General features: G+C 43.2%; 1 protein-coding gene across 1 annotated transcript in view; it reads left to right on the top strand.

Moving 5' to 3' along the window:
* Nucleotides 1-7,515: 7,515 nt before the first annotated feature.
* Nucleotides 7,516-23,804, top strand: part of ERCC6 (ERCC excision repair 6, chromatin remodeling factor) — a 73,850-nt gene continuing 57,561 nt past the window's right edge. Inside the window, 5 exon segments of the mRNA XM_007130488.4 lie at nt 7,516-7,773; nt 12,811-13,246; nt 15,490-15,610; nt 17,524-17,635; nt 23,162-23,804. Of these exon segments, the coding sequence (XP_007130550.2) occupies nt 12,825-13,246; nt 15,490-15,610; nt 17,524-17,635; nt 23,162-23,804 (1,298 nt within the window). The 5' untranslated portion in view covers nt 7,516-7,773; nt 12,811-12,824.

Genomic DNA, 23,804 nt, shown 5'->3' with positions numbered 1-23,804 from the left:
TGCCAGACAATATTACCCAGGTCACATCTGATAAGTTTAGCCAATATTTTTTTGAGAAATGTTTATTCAAGTACTTTGCTTATTTTAATTGTTTTTTTTCTTCTTTTTGTTGTTGAGTCAGAAGAGTTCTTTATCCATTCTGGATACTAGACACTTATCAGATACCTGACTCGCAAATATTTCCTCCCATTCTGTGGGTTGTCTTTTCCCTTTCTAGAGAGTGTCCTTTGATGCACAAAATTTATTGTACTTTATCAAAATTTCTAATTTTGATAAAGTACAATTGATCTATTTTTTCTTTTACTGCTGTGCTTTTGGTGTCATATCTAAGAATCCATTGCCAAATCCAAGGTTATGAAGATTTGCCTCTAAGTATTCTTCTAAGAGCTTTAGTTTTAGCACTTACATTTAGGTCTATGATCCATTCTGAGTTGATTTTTGCATGTGGTAAGAAGTAGATTCCAACTTTATGCTTTTACATGTGAATATCCAGTTTCCCAGCACCATTTGTTGAAGAGACTATTTTTTTCTCCATTGAATGATCTTGGCACTAGTGTTGAAAATCAATTGACCACTGGGATTCCCTGGTGGTCCAGTGGTTAAGAACCTGCCTTCCAATGCAGGGGACGCAGGTTCGACCTTGGTTGGGGAACTAAGATCCCACATGCCGCGGGGCAACTAAGCCCGCATGCCACAACTACTGAGCCCACGTGCCACAAGTGGAGAGTCTGCATGTTGCAATGAAAGATCCCGTGTGCCGCAACTAAGACCCAATGCAGCCAAAAATAAATAGATAAATAAATATTAAAAAATTAAAACGAAAATCAATTGACCATAGATATGTGGGTTTATTTCTGGACTCTCAGTTTTATTTCACTCATCTATGACTATCCTTATGCAAAAATATTTTTAAAATATAAATTTATCATGTAACTTCCTTACTTTAAACCATCTGATGGATTCGATTTGCACTTGGAATAAAATCTAAATTCCATACCTAGTTTACAGAGCTCTAGGTAACTGGGCCCTGCCTACCTTGGCTTTAGCCACAGTGGCCCAATTTCTAGTGTTTAAATTTGCCAAGTTTGCATTGCCTTGCTGTTGGGCTGCACCCTGCAGACCTACAAGGCTTGTACCTGCCCAGCTTCAAGACAAAAGAAAGAGCCCGGAATCAGCAACAGGGACATCAATGGTTTAATGGATAGGGGGAGTGTACAGGTCTGAAGCAAGGTCCTGGAGCAACATCCCACTGTGTAGGACGTGGAGGCAGTTTTCGTTCCGGGAAGGGGAGATTGGCAGTTACAGGGGGAATTGACATCAGGTTGGCTCATTGGTTACCGGGGAAACTAGCATGCCCCTCACTGCCCCTTTGATAAGAACTATCACCAGCTTGGGCCTGGGGCAAGTATGTAGGAAGGTCAGTCAGTGAGTAGGGTATAGGTGAAGCAGGCACTGGTCAAGCAGGGGATGTAGAGAGACCAAGAGAAGAGCCATCTTGAGTAGCCTGACCATATACTTGTCCTCTCTGCACTACTATTTCTCGTCAAGAATCCTCTTCTGCCTAATCCCCACATGGTGATCTTCCTATCATTCAGATTGCAGCTGAAATGTCTCCTATTCAGATACTACTTCACACTCACTAGAGGGGCGCTCCAGTCAGTTTCTAAGATGTTACCCTATTTTATTTTCCTTAATAGCATCTGTTACTTCATATTTTTGTTTAAAGCGTTTGTGGTTTCTCTCCCTCTGATATAAGTCCCATGAGAGCAGGGACTCTGCCTTGTTCCCCTCTGTGTCCCCCACATTCAGTGGAGCACTTGGCTCCTAGTGAAACAGAGCAGGACCCTATGGTCCTTCCCCTCCCGTGTCCTGTGCCTGCCTTTTGCCTGTGGAAAAACTTTCTACGCTTAATCAGAGAAGTGAGAAAATGCAGAAGCAAGGAAAAGCAGTCAACCGGGACAAGACAGTAATAGTTTAGTCAGTAAACAAAGTCAAGGACCTTCAGTTCCTTCTCAAGGGCTACAGATAATATTCTGAGCCGTATCCTGTGAGCTGTCTTGTAGATGCTGAAACCCCACCAGGTGGAAGACGTTAACTACATGTAGCCATGACATAAGCAGCCACAATTCTGAGAACTGGCCTCAAAGAAATGGGAACAAACCAACCCTGGAACTGAAGATTAACTGAACTTAAAACAATCAAAATGATGCTGATCAGACCACCGCATGACCAATTTCAAGGTGACTGCCAGAGCTGACTGTGCTGTTTCTGCATGTAGCCCCCTTCCTCTGTCTATAAAAGCTCTTGGCCACTGATTGTCATTGGAGCGGGGGAGTCGGCCTGTGGCCAGGAGTCTGCCCTTGGCGTGCCCCACCCCCGCGCCCCAGGTTGCCGGCATTCAAAATAAAGCAAACTTTCCTTTCCACCAACCTTGGCTGTTTATTAGCTTTTGAGTAGGGGGCAGCCGCACCTCCACTTTTGGTTACAATAGTAGCCACTCAATCAAAGGCATCTGTTGAAATTATTCAAACCCAATGGTTGATGCTCTGCTTCCTCTAGTGGCCATTGGTGTAATAGCATTCCCTGAGAGTTGGCTGCTCAAAGGGAGCTGCACTGACAATGAACAAACAAGTGAAATTGCCCCACAGCGTACAGCACACTAAGATCATATGAATCTACTTTCTTTCTAAGAATTTAAGCTGCAGTTATATATCCTGTAAACACGTCCATATCCTCAGGTTATTCTTACAATTTCTAAATTCTTCTTTATATTCATACTCTCAATCAGTTTCCATTGATATGAATCGATTGATGATACCTTTTCTTCTCATGTGTTCAGAATCATCACAAGTCCCTTAGAAGTCTCCTTAATGTATAACTGCAGAGATTAGTTATAATGCTGGTTACTAACAATAAAATTACACTGAAATAGTGGAACCTGCTAAAATCAGGGCACACTGAGATTAACTGGTACCTTCTAAAGTTTGAGTAGGAGATTTGCTTATACATATTTGCTCTCTTCTTTCTATACCAGCTCTGGAGAGCAAGGAGTTTGCTGAAGATTACCAAAATGCCCCTAAAAGATTAGGAAAAAAGCAAGCAACGCCCAAAATTAATCAGGGAGGGATTTGTGAAAAATCAGGGCAACAACAATGTTGGACAGAATATATGAAACAATGAGATTAAGAGAGACAGAGGCACAGAACGCTGTTACAGAGGTGTGCCCCAAAAGTAAGGAGACCGTTCCTCATTCCTACCTTATACTCCCCCACTGTACATACCCGTGTCCATGCACACATATATACATATAGCTACATTTTTCAGTGGAATCATATGGTTTTATATGGCCATTGCTCTTAAAATTATTTGCTCATTTAGTCAACATTAATTTTTCCAGTGGTTGCCAAGATAGTTCTAAACAATATGCTTTTACCTTTATTTTTTGATTGATCAAATCTGCACAGTTTTCAATGCACTTCCAATATACATTTCCCCTTCATGTTTATGGGGAATGGAGAACCAAACTGATGCATTGTCATTACCCAGAAGTTTTTAAAAGTGAGAGTCGACATAGTCCTTCTGCTTTGTAAGGGTAGGGGGAGTGTTTCTTACACTGAACACTAAATAGAACGTCAAGGTACGAGGACAATTCTGGTCATATTTAAATGAGTTAATATTTGTAAAGCACTTAGGACAAGACCTGGCCCACAGTCAGGGCTATGTAAGTGCTTGTTAAGTAGAATGCATTAAAATCGAAAACAGTAAGTGCTATACTAGGGATTTTTGAAATACTGGTTTCGGGGTGTAGAGGAGATGCAAGGGCCTAATTCTGCTGAGAGTGTCAAGGAAAGCTTCAGAAGAAGAAAGTTTAGCCTGAGTTTGGAATAGGTGAGAGAATTCCAGGTGACAGACCCATGTGCAAAGTTACATGGGCCTGAGAATAAGAAGTGAAGGTGTGCTAGGGAAAGATTAACTGCTCCCCTCCCACCAAAAGCCCTGGCTCATAGAGTTTATCCATTTCTGCAGTGTAAATACTCCTACACGACCAATTTCAAGCTACCAATGCGAAGTCACTGAAAGCAGAGTGGGATATGGACTGAATTGTGTCTCCCATGACCACCCTCACCTGTTGAAGTCCTAACCCCTCACTGTGAATGTATTTGGAGATAGGGCCTTTGGGATGTATTGATACTTAAGGTTAAATGAGGCCTTAAGAGTGGGGTGGGTCCTAATCTGATGGGCCTGATGCCCTTATAAGGGAGAGATACCAGAACTCTCTCTCCACTAAGAAGGTGGCTGTCTGCAAACCAGGAAGAGTCCTCATCAGGACTGAATCAGCTGGCACCTTAATCTTGGACTTCCCAGCCTCCAGAACTGTGAGAAAATAAGTATGTTGTTTAAGCCATTCATGTTTTGTTATGGCAGCCCAAGAAGTCTAAAACAATTGAGAATAGATGCACACAATAGGCTTGCTAGCCAGTAGGAGCCAACAGCAGCACACTACAAATAGAAGAGTATGTAGTTCCTTAAATTTTGAGCATATCCCGGGAGAGAAGGACAGAAATGATGCAGAAAAATCTGATTGGGCAGGATAATAAAATGGCTTGGATAACATGTTAAATAGCTTGGATTTTATCATACAAGAGTGGGTCTGAGGCAGAGGAGAACATGATCAGAGTAGCATCTTAAATCCCTCTGGCAAATGCATGCAAATGCATGGGTAGGGAACAAGACTGGAGTGAGAAGACTGGCTCCAACAGAAGGGATGGAGAAGGTTGGGTAGGTGTGTAAGCTATTTTTTTTTTTTTTTTTTTTTTTTTTGTGGTATGCGGGCCTCCCTCTGCTGTGGCCTCTCCCGTTGCGGAGCACAGGCTCCGGATGCACAGGCTCAGCGGCCATGGCTCACGGGCCCAGCCGCTCCGCGGCATGTGGGATCCTCCCAGATCGGGGCGCGAACCCGGTTCCCCTGCATCGGCAGGCGGACGCGCAACCACTGCGCCACCAGGGAAGCCCGTGTGTAAGCTATTGAGGCAGAACCAATGGGGACTGAGTGAGTAGGGAGGAAAGGAGAGGTCTTGGTTGATATCTAGATGTCTCAGTTTATAAATGAGCATTACAAATAAGTTACTGAAAATCCCACTATTATATTCTATGTCCATTTAGGCTGCTAACAAAATACAGACTGGGTGGCTTATAAACAACGGAAATTTCTCACTGTTCTGGAGGCCGGGAAGTTCGAGATTAAGATGCCAGCAGGTTCGGTGTCTGGTGAGAGCCCACTTCCAGGACCACCATTTTGTCGTTGTGTCCTCACACGGTGGAAGGGCTAAGGGAATCTCTTTTATAATGTATTAGTTTCATTTGTAAGGGCATGGGGGAAAAGAAGGGTCCTGAATATTCAGGTGGGCACAGGAATCTTCAAATTCTGCTGCTAACACGACCTTATTACTACTTTCAGTCTAGAGAGGTCAGAGGAAACTTGGCTTAGGGAAAGTATATACAGATCCTTTAGTTAAAAAAAATTCATGTGAAAAGCTTTCCTGAATTAATAGTGACTCTAAATCATTATGCATTTTCCAAATTAAAGGGATATGAAAAGGATAATTACAATTGTGTGGGGTATGATGCATATCTTGTTTGATGTTCCAGATCCACTCCCATCTCTCTCGACCCTGCCCTGTGCTCTAAGATACTGATCTATATAGATGGGCATCAACAGGCTCCCTTGCCCTCTGGCTTCAGTGGTTTTGTCCAGTGGGATGCACCAGCAGATGAAATAATGGAGGATAGTGAGGTGTGGGTATTTATCTCCCTAGTCCCCTCCTGCTGAGTGATCACAGGTTTGTGCATTCCTCTGGTCAAGTGGTCTTCTCCACTCAGCTACTCTCTTCTGAACCTGTATCCTCCCATTACCCCTTCAGGCCCAGGGATGGTGTATTAGTTTGGTAGGGCTGCCATACAAAGTACTACAGACTAGGTGGCTTAAACTACAGAAGTTAATTTTCTCACAGTTCTGGAGGCCAGAAGTCTGAGACCAAGGTGTCTGTAGGGTTTTCTTCTGAGTCCTCTCTTCTTGGCCTGTAGATGGCTATCTTCTCCCTGTGTCTTCATATGGTCTTTCCTCTGTGTCTGTGTCCTGATCTCCTCTTCTTATAAGGACACCAGTTTTATTGGATTAGGGCCTACCCTAATGACCTCATCTTAACTTAATTAAAGGTTTTTAGGGTCTTTAAAGAACAGATCCCCAAATACACATTCTGAGGTACTGGGGGTTAGAATTTCAAATGAATTTGGGGGGATGCAATCTAGCCCCTAACAGATGGGAACAGAGGCTCCTGGTCTCTTGCTAGCCCCAGGGTTACTTTGCCATCCTGAGTTGTCTTCCTAAACCCTGCCCACACCTCTGTAAACATTGTTATTAATTCTTCTCAACTACCTAGTCTGAGTGTACCATCTGCTTCCTGTCCAAATTCTGAATGATACACAGGGGCTCACCAAAATAATACACATTAAAAAGTGGACCTCATTCTCAGAACGGTTGGTAACCACTATATATCTGGGAGAAACTGCTCTGACATTCAAGCATTAAAACTAATATCTTATCGATGCATTACTATTTTCAATATTTTATTCAAGAGATGACTAGAATTCTTTATTCCTTTTTAAAAAAACAAGTTATATTTTGATGTGGGATGGCTCTAGGCATACGTAGATTGGCACTGCTAACAGGAGAGATACAGTGGTATTACTGAGCATTATCAAGTACACTTCCCACCCCCTTTTCCTACCTTCAAAATGAGTAAGGCACCTCCCTACCTAGGCCCCAAAGATCCTTCCCACAGTCACTGCCACTCCCAGAGGACTTTCTGGCTCTGGCCCCTGGAAAATCCACCCTCTCCCAGAGCAGGAATCCCTGGGCTAAGAAGCTGCTGTACGGTACAGCTGCCACCCATCGTGGGCTACTCCTTCCTCAGGTGTAGCTCAATTTCCTCCCTTTGTTCTGAACCCGTGTGTGAACATCTCGTTTCTGCAAATGTTCCCAGCTAAATTCTCACCTGGCTCAAAATTCTCCTTACCTCTTTGATCGGAGGACAAATATTAAATGACTGGCTCACTAATGCAATCAAGACATTGACGTAGGCCCACTATGTGTGTGTGTGTGTGTGTGTGTGTGTGTGTGTGTGTGTAGAGCGAAGGGGGGAACAGAGATAAAATAAGCCCTATTACGTGCTAACAGCCGTGCCGTTTGACCAAGAGAGGTCACTACGCCTACTGCGCGGCTACTGAAACGTGCAGTGCTCAAGCCAGCTCCCTTCCCCAAGCTCACTTTCTTTTTGGAGTTCATGGTTAATTGTAAGCACTTACATTTGCACGGCACACTAGTATACGTACTTCTCTCTCTTTTTCTGGAAACATGTCTTTTAATTCTTATAACCGCCTTACTACAGAGGCATTTTTCACCACAAGTGAAGCGCAGGCCACAAGCCACAGGTCAGCAGCCTAGACCACTTTCGTACCCGGTTCACAGGTAGAAAGGCGGGGCTGCAGCCTCCGCTCAAACCACGTGGTCTCGCCCGCAGTTCAAAATAAACCCTAGAGCCGGCGCATGCGCCGTAGGCCCCACGCGCGCAAGCCCGTCGGGTCATTGTTGGGGGCGGTGCTTACGGCGGGCAGAAGACGCACGCGCCGCGGCCGGTCCCAGTCCCTGTTGCAAGGCTGTTGCCGAAGGCGGCAGCGTCTACGTTTTTGTACGGTTGGCCGCGCGGCCCTGGGGTGAGTGTTCTGGCGGCTAGGTTGAACGTCGGGCGGGAGATATCTGGGGCCCGCTCGGGCTGTCCAGGCGGCCGTGGCCCTGCCTGGACCCCTGGCAGCCGGGAAGAAGCCCATCCGCGCGGGCTGACGGGAGCCGGCCCTCGGGCCGGGCCCTAGCCTAACGCGCCAGCCCACCTGCGGCCGGAAGTGACGCTGCGGGGCGCTCACCTGGGGGGGGCCGGGGGTTGTCCCAGCTTCTGGTTCCGCCACGGGCGGGCGGGCCGGCATCTAAGCATTAACTTTTCGGCTTTGTGTTCGGCCCCCGCGCGCAGGGGCAGCGCGGCCCTGTTTGATCTCGATTAAAACCCTGGAGTTGTTATTTGAAAGAGAGAATCGGGGTAAGTACAAGTCAGGCACTTTAGGCATTGATACAGTAAAGTGGGAGTATGTGAAGGAGGATTGAACAGTCCGCATGTAAGTTCCGTAACAGAAAGATTTCCCACGTAGCATCCATCTTCAGTGCTGTCTCCCTGTTCCAAGCTTCTGTCACTTGTCACCCGTACGTGTCCCAGCATGTCCATGTTGCACTGTTTCCTCCAATCCATTATCCGTACAGTAGTCCAACTGGTCTTTTACAAACATAAATTGGGTCATGCCATTGTCACCCTGTTTAAAACTTCGAAGTCACTCCATTACACTTGGAGAAAAATCCAAGTTCGTGTTTCCTCAGGGCCCCTCCCTGCCCCTCTGTCTTCACTTATGCCCGTTCCCCTCCCCAGCTCTGCATGCATTCAACCAAACCTCCCAACCAGAATACAGCTCATCCCACAGAAGCCCCAGTGCTTAAAGAAAGACAATGAAGATATTGTTTTCTCAGATGATTAAGCCTTACAGAGTGTTAGAAGATGCTTTGTAGAATTTACACAATAAATGGAGTCTTTATCAGCTCCTTTAACTCTGTTATTCATGTAAAATAAAATAAAAGATTTCTCACAATGCAGCCTTCTTCCATTTTTCCAACTGCACCAGCTCTTTCCAGCCTTAGGAATTACACATGCTGTTTCTTTGCAAAATGTTCACTTTTGGCCTGTTAACTCCTATTCATCCTGCAGATGCTGGTTCAAATATCACTTTATCAGAGAGACCTCCCTGACCTCACACCTACCTCTGCAATGTCAATTAGGCTCTTATGTTATTTTGTCATAAAGAATCCTGTACTTTCTTCTTATGGCAGTTACCACAGTTACATTTGTGTGTGTGTATAATTTATGTATAAATACATACTTATACGTAAATATGTATATGTATATATAAAATTCTTAAACTGTGTCATCTGCAAGAGCCTCTGAGCTCTATGGGGATGGAAACTAGTTAACCTAGTACATTGCCTGGTGTAATTGACTTTCAATAAATATTTTTTAAAAATATATTTATTTATTTGGCTGCGCTGGCATGCGGGCTCTTAGTTGCGGCATGCAGGATCTAGTTCCCTGACCAGGGATCGAACCCTGGCCCCCTGCATTGGGAGCGTGGAGTCTTAACCACTGGACCACTAGGGAAGTCACTCAATAAATATTTATTGAATGTCATATAATTTATTTCACTTTGGAAACTCTTTACCTTCTGAGGAGAACTTACTTGTTTTCATCTCTTATTCCCAGGAGACTTGCCCTTTGGTCCATTCTCCAAGTGGCTTCTTGACTGCTTCCTTATTTCTTTTTTCCCTTTTCGCTTCCCTTCCCTTTCTCCCTCCTTCCCTCCCTCCTCCAGTCCCTTCTGGCTTGTTTTTAAAAAATCTACCTAGCTTGGACCCCAAGGTCAATTACTCAGCATCTTTACCTCATCCTCTGATTACTTTATTATTCCAGTGATCTCCCTGCCATGGCCTATCCTTAAGGGGAATAAGGCCTCTGTTTCCTTCTGTACTCACTTCTTATCCCACTACAGTCTGGCCTTGTCCCCTTTGCTCCACTAAGGTTTCTTTTACTAAGGTAACTAGCGACCTACTTTCCAAATCCACTGGACCCTTTCTGGTTTCCTTTGGAACTTGCCCTATTATTTTCCATTTTTAACCATTCCCTCTTACTCTTTTTCTGTTATTAGAAGTTTCTCCAAACATTATTATCTTAACCTCTTCTTTGTACTACAGTGTTATTACTTAATATTTTGATGGATTTAATGTCTTTTTTTAACCTGAAAAGGAAATCTTTATATACATACAAATAAGAACAATGAAAACAGAATTGTTAAATTCCAGCTAGTTTGAAGACTCTGAGCCAGAATCCTGCTCTCTCTGTTGAAAATGATAGAGTGCCAATCTTATCTTTCCTCCTGAAAATAATCAGAACGGCCCCAAATGGAGGAACTTTCTTACTCTGCTGTTCTCTTTTAACCTTTTCAGTGTTAGCCTCTTCTTACCCTCTAAAAGGATCTTTGGTACCTGTCACAGCCTTGGGATCGCTCGGGCTGTTTACTCTGCCAGTGCATCCACATCTTGTCCAGATTTTCTCTAGAGCCTAGATTTGCATTTCTGCCTGCGTGCCAGCTGGACACGTTACTGCCAGCTCTCCCTGCTTCCCATCTGCTGCTTTTCTGATACATATTTTTGTGACTGAATTCACGAGTGACTCAGTTGTCCAGACCAGACTTGTTATTTTAGATTCCTCTCTGAACCTTACTTCCTTTCAGCGTGTATGAACACCTCCTGTATATCAGATCCTCGGTCACATGTTCAAATCTCAGTTTGTATGTGTTTTTTGAACTCCAGACCCAGTGCACTGTCCTTTGCTTTGTGCCCACCTGGCCTCTTTTTTTCTCAGAAAGAGAAAAACAGATATCGTATATTAACGCATATATGTGGAACCTAGAAAAATGGTACAGATGAACCAGTTTGCAGGGCAGAAATTAAGACACAGATGTAGAGAAGAAACGTATGGACACCACGGGTGGAAAATGGCGGGTGGTGGTGGTGGTGTGATGAATTGGGAGATTGGGATTGACATATATACACTAATATGTATAAAATGGATAACTAATAAGAACCTGCTGTATAAAAAATAAATAAAATAAAATTCAAAAATTCAAAAAAAAATGAATTTACAGGAAAAAGAAATATATATGCCCTTGGTCACAGGGAAACAGAAGGAAAAAAGGGAAATAGATTCTATATCTTTACTGGTAGAAAAACATCTCAGTGTATATTCCAAACTGACTTGCTCTAAATACTGTAGGTAATGTTAATTTTGAAGACTACATTGATCAAAGATTTTCATTTGAATTAAAGAATTTATTAAGTTCGTAAGATAACTTCCAAAAATTAATTATTCTTTTTGGTCTGCGTTGGGTCTTGCTGTGTGCGGGTTTTCTCTAGTGGCGAGCGGGGGCTACTCTTCGTTGCAGTGCGTGGGCTTCTCATGCGGTGGCTTCTCTTGTTTTGGAGCATGGGCTCTAGGCGCGCAGTCTTCAGTAGTTGTGGCGTGCGGGCTCACTAGTTGTGGCTCGTGGGCTCTAGAGCACAGGCTCAGTAGTTGTGGCGCATGGGCTTAGTTGCTCCACAACATGTGGGATCTTCCCGGACCAGGGCTCCAACCCATGTCCCCTGCATTGACAGGCGGATTCTTAACCACTGTGCCACCAGGGAAGTCCCCCACCTGGGCTCTTGCCTGTGCCTCTTTTACAGACCTGCCCCTCTGTGTTGTTACTGGCATGCTTCTCCTCCACTAGTGAGCGAGCTGCTTAGGGCCGTATGACACTTAAGTTCCTGGCAGCTTTGTATCCTAGTGCTTGGCCACTGGGATCATTTTACTTAATGAGGAATGAGTGGGGCTTGTTGGGGAATTTGTCGTCATTTCATAGAAATAAAATTTTAGTGCTGAAAGAAACCTTAGTTTATTCACAGTTAAATAAAAAGAAAAGCTGTCACTTTTTTTAATGTATATAAAAGTATTTATTCGATGGAGTTATACAGCGAACACATTTTCATTCAAGGAGTTCTTGATTTCTTGGAGTAAAATGTGAGAGTTCCCCTTTATTCCTACCTGTTCCTTCTGCTTCCCCCTCCCAGCTGTCGCGGGTTTAGTTTGTGTCTCCAGATCATTTGGAATGCATTCCATACACACAGATGTGGATACACGTTGTTTTCCAATATAAATGTCTTCATACGATGTGACTTTTTTCGTCTTACTTAGCTTTTATATCACTACCATTGAAAATACTGAATGCCTTTTAAAAACTATTTAAATACATGCTACAATAAATATCCTTATGTATATGTGAGTATTTCTCTGGAATAAGTGCCTAGTAATGTGAATTTTAAATCTTGATAGATATTGCTAAATTGCCTTCCAAAAGAATTTTACTAACTTATGTTCCCACCAGCATTATGTGACAGTGGATTTTTCTTGCCTCTCCTGGATATTATCAGTCATCATGTTTTTGCCAGCCTGATAGTGAGAAATGATACCATGCATTGAAATGGAGTTATTTTTGAGAATATTTTAATTAATCTTCCTTAGATTCTGATTTGAGTGGTGCTATTTATTACCTCTTGTTCAGAGTTTCTGTTTTTTGGAGTTCAACCTAAAAGTTTTTAGTGTTAGATTTGTAGAGAATCTCTCTCAAGTCACTAAATCTATACTTTACAGTTGATCTTGCCACTATAATGTAGGTCACTTGTGCCATAATGCAGTGAAGAGGCTAACTTGGAAAGAAGCAGTGAAATGACTTCAGTTGATTTGGAGAAGACTCTGTGGGCATGATTCAGGATTCTGGTTGCCAGCTTTCTTAGCTGGCTACCCCAGTGTCGTTTGTTGGTGATACTGCATTTCTTCTTCTTTTTTTTTCTTTGGTTAATTTTTCTCAATTATCAGAACTCAAGAAGATCTATAGCTTGTGTCCTTTTAAGAAAAATACTTGGGAACTTAAATTTATGTATAATTGGAGGATTATTTCTTGATTATTTTAGAAATTGGCTGCTTTAATCATAAGATATTTAAGAAACTATATAAATATCAATTCTATATAACTGAAAGGCTTACTGAAAAATTGTTTTCCTTTTAGATTGTCTGTAGAGGATGCCAAATGAGAGAATCGCCCACTCAAGTCAAACTCCGGAGCAAGACTGTTCACAGAGTCAGGATATCAGTGAGAGTGCAGAGGGGACAATCAAGCAGGAAAACGATGGCGATGTGGAGCTGGGGGAGAGCCTCCCCTCTTGTTCCCCTGCTAATGGATCCTCCACTTCCGCCAAGGGGTATCCCTCGGAACTTCCAAAGAGAGGGCCAGCCCTGCTGCATATCAACAGACATCAGATCCAGGCGGTGGAGCCCAGTGCACAGGCCCTGGAGCTGCAGGGTTTGGGTGTGGATGTCTATGACCAGGACGTGCTGGAGCAAGGGGTGCTTCAGCAGGTGGACAGCGCCATCCATGAGGCCAGCCGCGTGGCCCAGCTTGCGGATGCGGAGAAGGAGTATCGGTCAGTGCTGGACGACCTCATGTGAGTGGACCACCTTCTCTCGGATTATAGAGTTTGTATTTACATATGACGGAGAGATTCAGACAATAGCTGTGGTAGTCCAGAAATTTAGGAGATTTATAGAACCTTTAATTGGAGGATGGGGTCAGTAAGGGTGGTCCTTGACCTTGTGTCTAAACCCCAGCCCTTTCGCTCAGGAGCATTGTACACAGTAGTTAGGGGTTCAGTTCCATTCACGGCAGCTTGTTTACACATGATGTCCTGGAGAGAAGCACTGTTCTAAGTGCCCCAGATTTTGCAAGCTTGTGCACAGAATGGTTCTCAGGAGAAGTGTTCCTAAAGTTCTGATATGTCCTACTCCAGATACCAGGAACATATCCGTCCGGCCCCCCGCCCCGCCCCACCCCCGTCCTATAATTTCTTTCCAGTTTCCTGTGCCTAAACCTAGGGCCAGTCTTTTGGTACCTTTTCAGATTTGCATTTCTAGAAACAGAAACAACTCCTTGCTTTTCCTTTCTTCTGTTGTACTTTTGACTCTATAAAGAAAGGTGAAGTCCCATAGAGACTTCACTTGTGCTTTAGAGGAGAAACAGACCTGGGCCGTGTTGCGCACAGCACACTGGTGGGGAAGGGGGTGCCCTGGACCTGGGCTGGAAGACGGGGCAGAGGATTGAATTGAGCTCGCTCTCCGTTGCCAGTCTGCCCTCCCTTGGCCAATGTTCTCGGCTGTGTCAGGGAAACAGGAAGGGGAAGGGGAGGACCGGTTGGAGGGATGGTGTGGTCTCAGGTGGGAGCGGCTGGGGGAGGGGGAGGGGGAGGGAGGCACGTAGAGCTTTTGGCTACGGGGTGGGGGTGGGGGGGTGGGGGCGCTGTGGTACAGGCAGCTGTTGGCACTTAAAGGGCATGTTTTCTGCTAACAGTTTTCTGGTGTGTTCTTTGGGCCTCTTGAGCAGCAGGTGTTCTCCAATAGTTGTAGTCTGACCTTCAGGTATGAGGACCTTGATGCCATATAATGAACACACCCGTTACATTCGATCTGGGAAATGTATCCACTGCTTGCAGAGGTGACAGAGCAGGGTGCTGCAGAGTCACCTAACACTAGAGGCCGCCTAACACTAGACAGATGGTGACATGTACTGAGACTGCCAGTAACTTGCATTGATAACATCTTTTCTCCTGAAATCCACAAAGGGTACAAACAGCAAATTACACAAGTGTTGAGATTGAATTTGTGTTTTGAAAATTGGGAGTTACAATTCTATGATGTCTATTTTAGGAGCAATGTGTTATAAATTGATTTTTTTTCTTTGCACTACGAAGTGTAAAACGACAGCAAGTAAGTCTTCTAGTCATGCAAAAGAAAAATATTGTCACAGTTGCCTGACCTATATAAGAAGATGTTTAAATATTTTTAGTACTTTTCCAAGCTTTGGGAGACTTCCATAATGGCCTTTAAACACCCATGTTTAAAGGCCATGGTAGGTTTATTAAAGGTAGGTTTATTAAAGGCCTTAACTTTTTTTTTTTTTTTTTTGTGGTATGTGGGCCTCCCCCTGCTGCGGCCTCTCCCGTTGCGGAGCACGGGCTCCGGACGCGCAGGCTCAGCGGCCATGGCTCACGGGCCCAGCCGCTCCGCGGCACGTGGGATTCTCCCAGACCGGGGCGCGAACCCGGCTCCCCTGCATCGGCAGGCGGACGCACAACCACTGCGCCACCAGGGAAGCCCAAAGGCCTTAACATGTTAAGGCCATGTTAAAGGCCATGTTAAAGGCCATGTTTAAACACCCATGTATGAGTTGTGATGGGGTACGCTGTGTGTATTTGGGGCAGGGAGTATATGGGAAATCTTTACCTTCCTGTCAGTTTTGCCGTGAACCTAAAACTGCTCTAAAAAATTAACTCTCAAAAAAAAATTGTATGCATTTTTTCATATAAAGGGACAACTTATTGCCTATTGTTTTTGTACAGTCTTTTGAATAGAGCAGACCCTTAAAATGCTTGTAGAATGAATGAATCTGCTTGCAAATGGGAATGAACTGATTAAAATTGGCCAGATTAAAGGAAAACATGAGCAGTCATCTTAGACTTCTAATAACCCTTCAAGTTCTATTAGTGGCCAAAAAGAATATGTATTCTGGTTTAGTTTCTTTTGTCTTTTAGTTAATAAGAAGTAAAAGGGACATGTTTTTAGCATTTCTCTCTTCATGTTATTCTATAAAAGATGTTACCAGAGTGGAAAATGGACATTTTATCTTCTTTTTCAGGTCAAGTACGACATCCCTAAGGCAAATCAATAAAATTATTGAACAACTTAGCCCTCAAGCTGCCACCAACAAAGACATCAACAGGAAACTAGATTCTGTAAAACGACAGAAGTATAACAAGGTGACTCCAAATAACACACTAAGTTGCATTTTTGCAAAAGTCATTATTTAGGCTCATTTAATATTTAGGAAATAGCTATTCTGAAAAGTACTGGTAAGATGTGAAGCAAATTTATAACAGAAACTTTTGAGTTCCTTTTATACGTTTAATTTTTTGGCTGTTTCCCTTTAACATCCGCTGCTTAAAGAGTGTTTCTAAAAATGCACATATGTACGCATACATATGTAACTGAGAAAAAGTTCCTCTTTTGGCTTTGCGTGCCTCCTCACTCGGGTACTTTCATAGTCTCCCTGCGGCACCACTTTCTTTCCCCAGCTTAGGTTCTTGTTTGGCATGCTGGCCTCTCATGCCGTCTCCTTGTCTTGTGTGGACTTGGGCTTTTTCCTGCTCAGCTCCTGCTTGCGCTGATTGTCTGCAGACGTTTCCCATCGACCCAGCCCTCGCCCCTCACACACTCATGATCGCTGTTCTGAGAGGCTGGCCTTCGGTGTTCAGTCATCACCCAGCCACACTGACCGGGTCTGCACTTAGGGTTGGAGGACTTAAGGGTAGGGACTGTCTGTTACTTATGACATTGTTTTTATGAGCTTTGAAACATTTTTTAGAATTTATGTACACTTCATGACAATATATTGCAGGAGGTAGAAATGACTAGTTTTGATCATTTTATTGCTGCCATCCGAAGTGACTAGCAGATTGCCTTGTGCTTGCAGTTGATTCAGTGCAGTGAGTAGAGTCTTCACAGCTCTTATTCAGGCTCTACTTGTGAGGTGTGGTTAACCTTGGTTCCTCCTTTTGCTCTCCACTCACTGGTTCATGATCTTCTCCACACTGTCTCTCTCACTTAACTCCACAGCAGCAGCCCAAAGGTCAGAGCTCACAGTGGCTTGAGGCACCCGGGGTCTCCCCAAAGCAGAGAGGAGACCGCCTGGCTTCTCGTGGAGCATGTGAATAGTGGGCTTCTGGTGGGCTGGGGTTTCGAAGAGCAGAGAGGACCAGTCTTAGGCCCCTTTAGGTACTGGTCTAACTTGGTTGTATATTCCTGTCTTTCTTTAGCAGCTCTTTGCTGTTTAGAGAGAGACTATTCAGAGACAGGCTGTTTTGTATGAGAGTTTGCTGAGAGAAAAACTGTGAGATACAGTAAAAGGAATTACAGGTCATTACAACATGGTGTTTATAATCAGGATGTCCCCTTGCCCCACACTCATGTCTGGCGTTCAAGCATTCTTGACCTTGGGAAGAAGAACCACCTACCACAGGCCTAGTTAATTAGGGAGTCCCTAGGAATGGTCGCATATCCAAGCTCTGGTGATGTAGAGGGAGACAAGACAAAGGGGGGCCCGGGGAGGACAGAGTAAAAGGGTGTATCAAAATAGATTTTCCCTTTAAAATTTTGTGATTGGGTAGGATACTATAAAGGACAGTCATAAATATGGTAGATTATCAAAGGTGACTGACTTTTTCAACTGTTTGAACATTTGTGTTTGTTTCTTATCCCTACAGCCTATTGACCTCATAGCCCATTGGCTGCTAAGGTCAGAAACAGAGAAATTCAGTGATTTACCCAGTGTGTAATGGGGAAACCATGTAGAGCAGTTCCACCTCCCAAGTCAGTGGAGAGTCAGTGCACGTGAACTTAGCTGCTCAGGCAAGTAGAGAGCTGTACCGCCCAGTCAGGAGAGTGGGTGGGGACAGGGATGCTGCCCGATGGACATGCTTTGAGGGCTCCTTTCTGCTAGGAAAGTGGCAGTTATTCAAATAAGGTTTTCTGTAGTAATAGTAATATATGGTAGTTCTGTTTTATTTTTATTTTGCTCTTGATTAAAGTTTTTAAAATTTTGTTATGCTGTCTTTTGTATTTAACATTTAATCACTTCATTGCTGTTTTTTGTATTCAATATCTACCAATTAAGGAACAACAGCTGAAGAAGATCACAGCAAAACAAAAACGTCTCCAGGCTATCCTTGGGGGAGCAGAGGTAAAAGTTGAACTAGATCATGCCAGTCTGGAGGAGGAGGACGCAGGTGAGGATACTGGGGACAGTGTCTCTGTTCTCAAATTGATGCCTGATGCCTCTCGTCAGTGGAGGGTGTCTCTTCAGTTCTGGCCTGGGTGTTGGGAAAAATACATTTGTTTACTTAGTGACAAAAGAGATACAGGAAAATTTTATTCTCCACACCTGTAGAACCAAATCTATTTTAAGTCTTATGGGGTTTCAGAGAAAGAAAGTAAATTTTTAACTCAGTCTAATGGAGGCTACTGGTGCGCATTTAGTATTACATCTAATAAATTAGAAATTTTAACATTCTTTTATAATTGATTTCGTAGACACCCAACATCTTGATTGAATTACGTTTTGTTGACCAAGCATCATCCATCAACATTCATAGAATTTCTTTTAAATATGTTTTGGGGACATATTTGGCAGGCTTTCCAAGCATCAATTTTGTTGTTGAAGAAAGGGCATCTTAATTCAGGTTATTTAATCCATAGCCATGATTTTGTTTATATCACTGACCTGGATGGGCATCTTTTGGGAAACATTTTGGGAAGATGCATAAGCTCTGAAACGAAAAATCTTTGTGGTCAGTGTGTGTGCATGTGTGTTTAGAAATTGTTGGTAGCTGTTCAGTTATTTTCTAGTTGAAGTACAGATTTAAACCCTTCAGGCAAATATTTTCTCCTAATTCCAGAAGTCTATTCAGTAAGACAAGAGAATTGTGAGAATTAATTGAGGCATTGGAAAAAAAATAAATATTAGATGTGCTATTAACGTCTCGCAGAATCCATTGGGCCTATGAGGAGTGCTTTCTGCTGCCGATATGCCATATTTCTCATTGGTAAAAAAACTGTTGTCCTGGTCTGGCTGACTAGAACTTGCTGCTGTCTTTTGCTACCTATTATTTATTTGGTAAAACTTGGCCCAGGATTAATTGTTACTTCCCCCATCCAAAAACTCCACTTCGCCTGTCTGTAGCAGCTGATACTTCCCTGCCTTCCAGGATCCATGTCTCTCTTCTGGTTTTCCTTTTAGCCTTCTGACCATTTCTGTTTAGTTTTCTTTGACCAGCTTTTCTAGGCTTATCTTAAATGTTGATTATTCTCAGAATTTCTTGCTGAGCCCTCTTCTTCTTTTTTATAAATTTATTTATTTATTTATTTATTTTAGGCTGCGTTGAGTCTTCATTGTGGTGTGTGGGCTTCTCATTGCAGTGGCTTCTCTTGTTGCGGAGCACGGGCTCTAGGGCGTGCGGGCTTCAGTAGTTGTGGCGCACGGGCTAAGTTGCTCCGCAGCATGTGGGATCTTCGTGGACCAGGGGTTGAACCCATGTCCCTTGTATTGGCAGGTAGATTCTATACCACTGTGCCACCAGGGAAGCCCTGAGCCGCCGCTTTTTTTTTTTTTTTTTTTAATTAATTTATTTATTTATTTATGCTGTGTTGGGTCTTTGTTTCTGTGCGAGGGCTTTGTCTAGTTGTGACAAGCGGGGGCCACTCTTTATCGCGGTGCACGGGCCTCTCACTATCGTGGCCTCTCTTGTTGCGGAGCACAGGCTCCAGACGCGCAGGCTCAGTAGTTGTGGCTCACGGGCCTAGTTGCTCTGCGGCATGTGGGATCTTTCCAGACCAGGGCTCGAACCCGTGTCCCCTGCATTAGCAGGCCGATTCTCAACCACTGTGCCACCAGGGAAGCCCGGCCTTCTTCTTATACTACCTCTCCCCAAATAATCTCATCTATTCCCTATGGCTTTTGTGGCCACCTAGTTTCTAGTATCTTATAAATCTGTAGACCTATGGCTTTGCCCTTTTTCTGAACTCCTGGTTCCTATTATGCCTCTCCAGTGGGGCTCCAGCTAACACTTCAGACTCCTGGTCTCTCTTATAACCCTTCCTCCTCCATCCCTTCTGGGATACCTTCCCTCTCCGTGGTGCTCTGCCCTGTTTGGTGGGGCAGGAGAACAGAGTGTCTAGGCTTTGTGTACCCCAGCTCTGTATTGCCCAGGTATAGACCTTGGTTACATTCTTTAACTTTTCCAAGTCTGCTTTGAGATGGGCATAGCATAGTAGACCTTCATTTCTTTGCTCACATGCTTCCCTGAGGCTTCCTTTCCCCTGGTCTCCACATAGTGATCCGTTTCCTAATTGTTGTGAGGATTATCTGATTAAAGAATCCTTTCCTGGAATTAGGTGGGATAAACTTTGCAACAGTTGGCTTTGCTCCTCTGATCTGGGATGAGATGAAGTGCTTGCTATCACCTTTCCTGTTCAGCATTGTACTGGATAGTGTAGTAATGTAAGAAGAGAAATAAAACCATCATTATTTACAGCATATGTGATTGGTCATATCAAAAATCCGAAAGAATCAGTGGGAAGTCTATTGGAATTACCATGTGAATTTAGCAGTGTCATTGGATACAAGGTCAATAAATAAAAATCAGTCATATTTCTACATAACGAGCAAAAACAAAAAATAAAATTTAATAAAGATGGCAATTACGATCAAAATCAAATACCTGGAAATAACTCTTAGTAAAAAAGGTAGTTTTCTTCAGCGCTCTCTACGTTAAAAACTACAAAATGTCATTGAAAAATTAAAGAAGGCAAATAAATGGGGAAATACACCATGGTCATAGATTGGAAGATACAGTATTGTAATGATGTCAGTTCTATCCACTTATAGTTTCAGTGCAACCCCAATATAAATTTCAGGGAGTTTTTTGAGGGAGAGGGTGTATAGTAGGAAGAGTAGGCTGAGGGTGGGTGGCACTAACAGCCTGATTCTAAAATTTATATAAACATGCATTGGGTCAAGAATGGCCAAGGCAATCTTGAAGAAGAACAAAATATCCAGACTTATTACTAACCTATAGTAAGTAAGACACTGTAGTGGCATAAGGATAGACAAATACACCAAAGGGACAGAGTAGAGTGTCCAGCAAACAGACCCACCCATATGTGGTCACTTAATTTATGACAGATGTGGCAGTACAGTGCTGTGGAGAAGAATCGTCTTTTCACTAAGTGTGCTGGGTTAACCCACATGAAGATAAAGTGAATATTGGCCCATTATACAGTGTACAAAAATAAATTCCAAATGGATTGTAGATTTCAACGTTAAGGGTAAAACAAAGCTTTTAGGATATAACATAGGAAAACATTTTCATGATCTTGGGGCAAAGATTTAACAAGGCACAAAAATGCTCACAGTAAAGGAAAAGATTTGATAAATGAACTATGTTACAACTAAGATCTTATGTTTGCTGAAAGATAGCATTTAAGAGAGTGAAAAGGCAAGCTGCAGAATGGGAAAAGATGTTTGCAGTATCTGTATCAGTCCAGGGACTTGAGTCCAGAATGTATGAACTCCTAGAAATCTTTTTTTTTTTTCTTTTAAAGACAGACCACATATGAGAAAAATGGGCAAAAGATTTGAACATTTTCTTCACAATATGCTACCCAAAAGATCAACAGATCTTACGTAAAGATTCCCTAGTTCATTAGTCACTAGGGAAATACAAATTACAGTCACAAAGTGGTACTACTACATGCCTACCAGCATAGCTAAAGTGGATTGGCAAGAATGTGGACCAGTTGAAACTCTCAAACACTGTTGGTGGAACTTAAAATTGATAGGACCACTTTGGAAATCTGTTTGGTGGTGTCTGCTAAAGCTTAATATACCCAAAGAATTATATACATACATTACCAAAGAATGTGTACTGGAATACTCATAGCAACATTATTCCTAGCAGCCCAAACCTGGAAACTACCCAAATGTCCAGTAACACTAGAATGGAAAAATTGTAGTAGAGTTATAATAGAATACTAACAGCAATGAGAATCAACAAACTGCAATTATATTCAGTAGTAAGTGTGACTCACACAAGCATAATGTTGAACAAAAGAAACCAGATACAAGTACAGACATTCCATTAAGTTGAAAACCAGGTACAACTTGTCTACAGTGTTAATAGGTCAGGCAGTATCTTGTGGGGTAGAAGCTGGGAGGCACCATGAAGGGCATATCTGGGGGTCCTAGTAATTTATGCTTCCTGATCTGGATGCTGGTGTTATGGGTTTTTTTTTTTTTTTTTTTTTTTCTGAAAATTCACTGAGCTGTACACTTAGGATTTGTGCACTTTCTTTTTTAATTTTTTAATTAATTAATTTATTTTTGGCTGCGTTGTGTCTTCATTGCTGTGTGCGGGCATTCTCTAGTTGCGGCGAGCGGGGGCTACTCTTCCTTGCGGTGCGCAGGCTTCTCATTGCGGTGGCTTCTCTTGTTGCAGAGCATGGGCTCTAGGCACGTGGGCTTCAGTAGTTGTGGCACTCAGGCTCAGTAGTTGTGGCTCACGGGCTCTAGAGCGCAGGCTCAGTAGTTGTGGTGCACGGGCTTAGTTCCTCTGTGGCATGTGGGATCTTCCCGGACCAGGGCTCGAACCCGTGTACCCTGCATTGTCAGGCAGATTCTTAACCACTGTGCCACCAGGGAAGCCCTGTGCACTTTCTGATGTATGTTTTTCTTCAGTGCACATTTAATGAAAAACTGCACTGTGCTATTATTGGCCTACAAGAAATACAAATTTCAGAATATGGATTCCTTCCTATTAAGTTTTTACTTCTTTTGGTATTTTGGCTATGGGTAAAGTAATTTTGCTAGAGATTAATTTCAACTAATGAAAGAGGGATGATTTTTGGGTGGCTTTCTATTATTATGGTATAACTTCCAACTTTAGTTCATCCCTTCAGTCAGTTAACTTCACACATCTAACACGGTGCTGTTTATTGGACCTTTTTGCAATAGTGGAAATGCTGTCTGTCATCCATTATGGTAGCCTTTAGCCACATGTGGCTATTGAGTGCTTGAAATGTGGCCAGTACCACTGAGAGAATGAATTTTCAGCGTAAATTTAAGTAGCCATATGGTGACTCTCCTATTGGGCAGTGCAGAGGCACATTTGTTTTACCTATTTAGGTGCATGCTGATTCTTTAGATGTGGCCAGTACCACTGAGAGAATGAATTTTCAGCGTAAATTTAAGTAGCCATATGGTGACTCTCCTATTGGGCAGTGCAGAGGCACATTTATGTTTTACCTATTTAGGTGCATGCTGATTCTTTAGAGGTCTGTTTTCAGTTCTGCTGTCTCTTGTATTTAAGTCCATCTGAATGCTGGTATTAGCAGTGACGTGGAAACTTGGGAGATTGCTTCCTCAAGGGCAGTTGATAAGGAAACATGGTAAAATTTCTCTCGCTGTATGTTACATACAACTGGGTCTGTCTTTGGATGCACAGAAAGTATTGATAATGCAGTATTTTGGGAAAAGTTATTGAGAAGTTACCTTTTTGAATAGGAGTATACTAAATGCGGCATGAATGCTATAGTAAATTTCACTCTGTTTTTAGTACGTTATCTACTTTAGTACGTCAGTGATTTTTTTTTCTTTTTTTTTTTCTTTTTTTAAATTTATGTATTGAGTAGTGCACGTACCCATTGTTCTCTTGGAAAGTTTTGTGCTCGTGCCCAACGTGTTGTCATCCCTCTTTCAGAAGCAGGGCCGTCCTGCCTCGGCAGCATGCTCATGCCTGCTCAGGAGACTGCTTGGGAAGAGCTCGTCCGCACTGGTCAGATGACACCTTTTGGTACCCAGATCCCTCAGAAGCAGGAGAAAAAGCCCAGAAAACTAATGCTCAACGAAGCATCAGGTTTTGAAAAGTATTTGGCAGATCAAGCAAAACTGTCCTTTGAAAGAAAGAAGCAAACTTGTAATAAAAGAGCAACTAAAAAAGCCCCGGCCTCGGTCACTTCTGAGCTGAGCTCAACACTCAGTGAAAACAAACCAGACAAGAGGGGCAAAGTTCTCTCGAAAACAGATAAGCGCTTGAAAAAACACATCAAGAAACTCCAGAAGAGGGCTCTGCAGTTCCAGGGGCAGGTGGGATTGCTAAAGGGGAAGAAACGCTTGGAGTGTGGTGTGAGGCCAAAGGCAGAGGGAGACTCTGAGGGTGAAGTGTCCGAGTACTTGCCCACGGAGGAGGAGCAGGACGAGGCGGCAGGGGCTGACCTGTCCGGGGAAGGCAGCAACTGTGATCGGAGACGGGTGCTCCGTCGCCAGAAACGGCAGAAGAAAGTCACAGTGCAGGAGATTGATGATGACTTCTTTCAAAGTTCTGGGGAAGAAGCTGAAGCCAG

This window comes from Physeter macrocephalus, chromosome 20 (genome assembly GCF_002837175.3).
Source record: "Physeter macrocephalus isolate SW-GA chromosome 20, ASM283717v5, whole genome shotgun sequence".
In the NCBI taxonomy this organism is placed as follows: Eukaryota; Metazoa; Chordata; class Mammalia; order Artiodactyla; family Physeteridae; genus Physeter; species Physeter macrocephalus.
The sequence above is the reverse complement of the archived record's forward strand: the minus strand, read 5'-3'. Positions and strand labels throughout refer to the sequence as shown.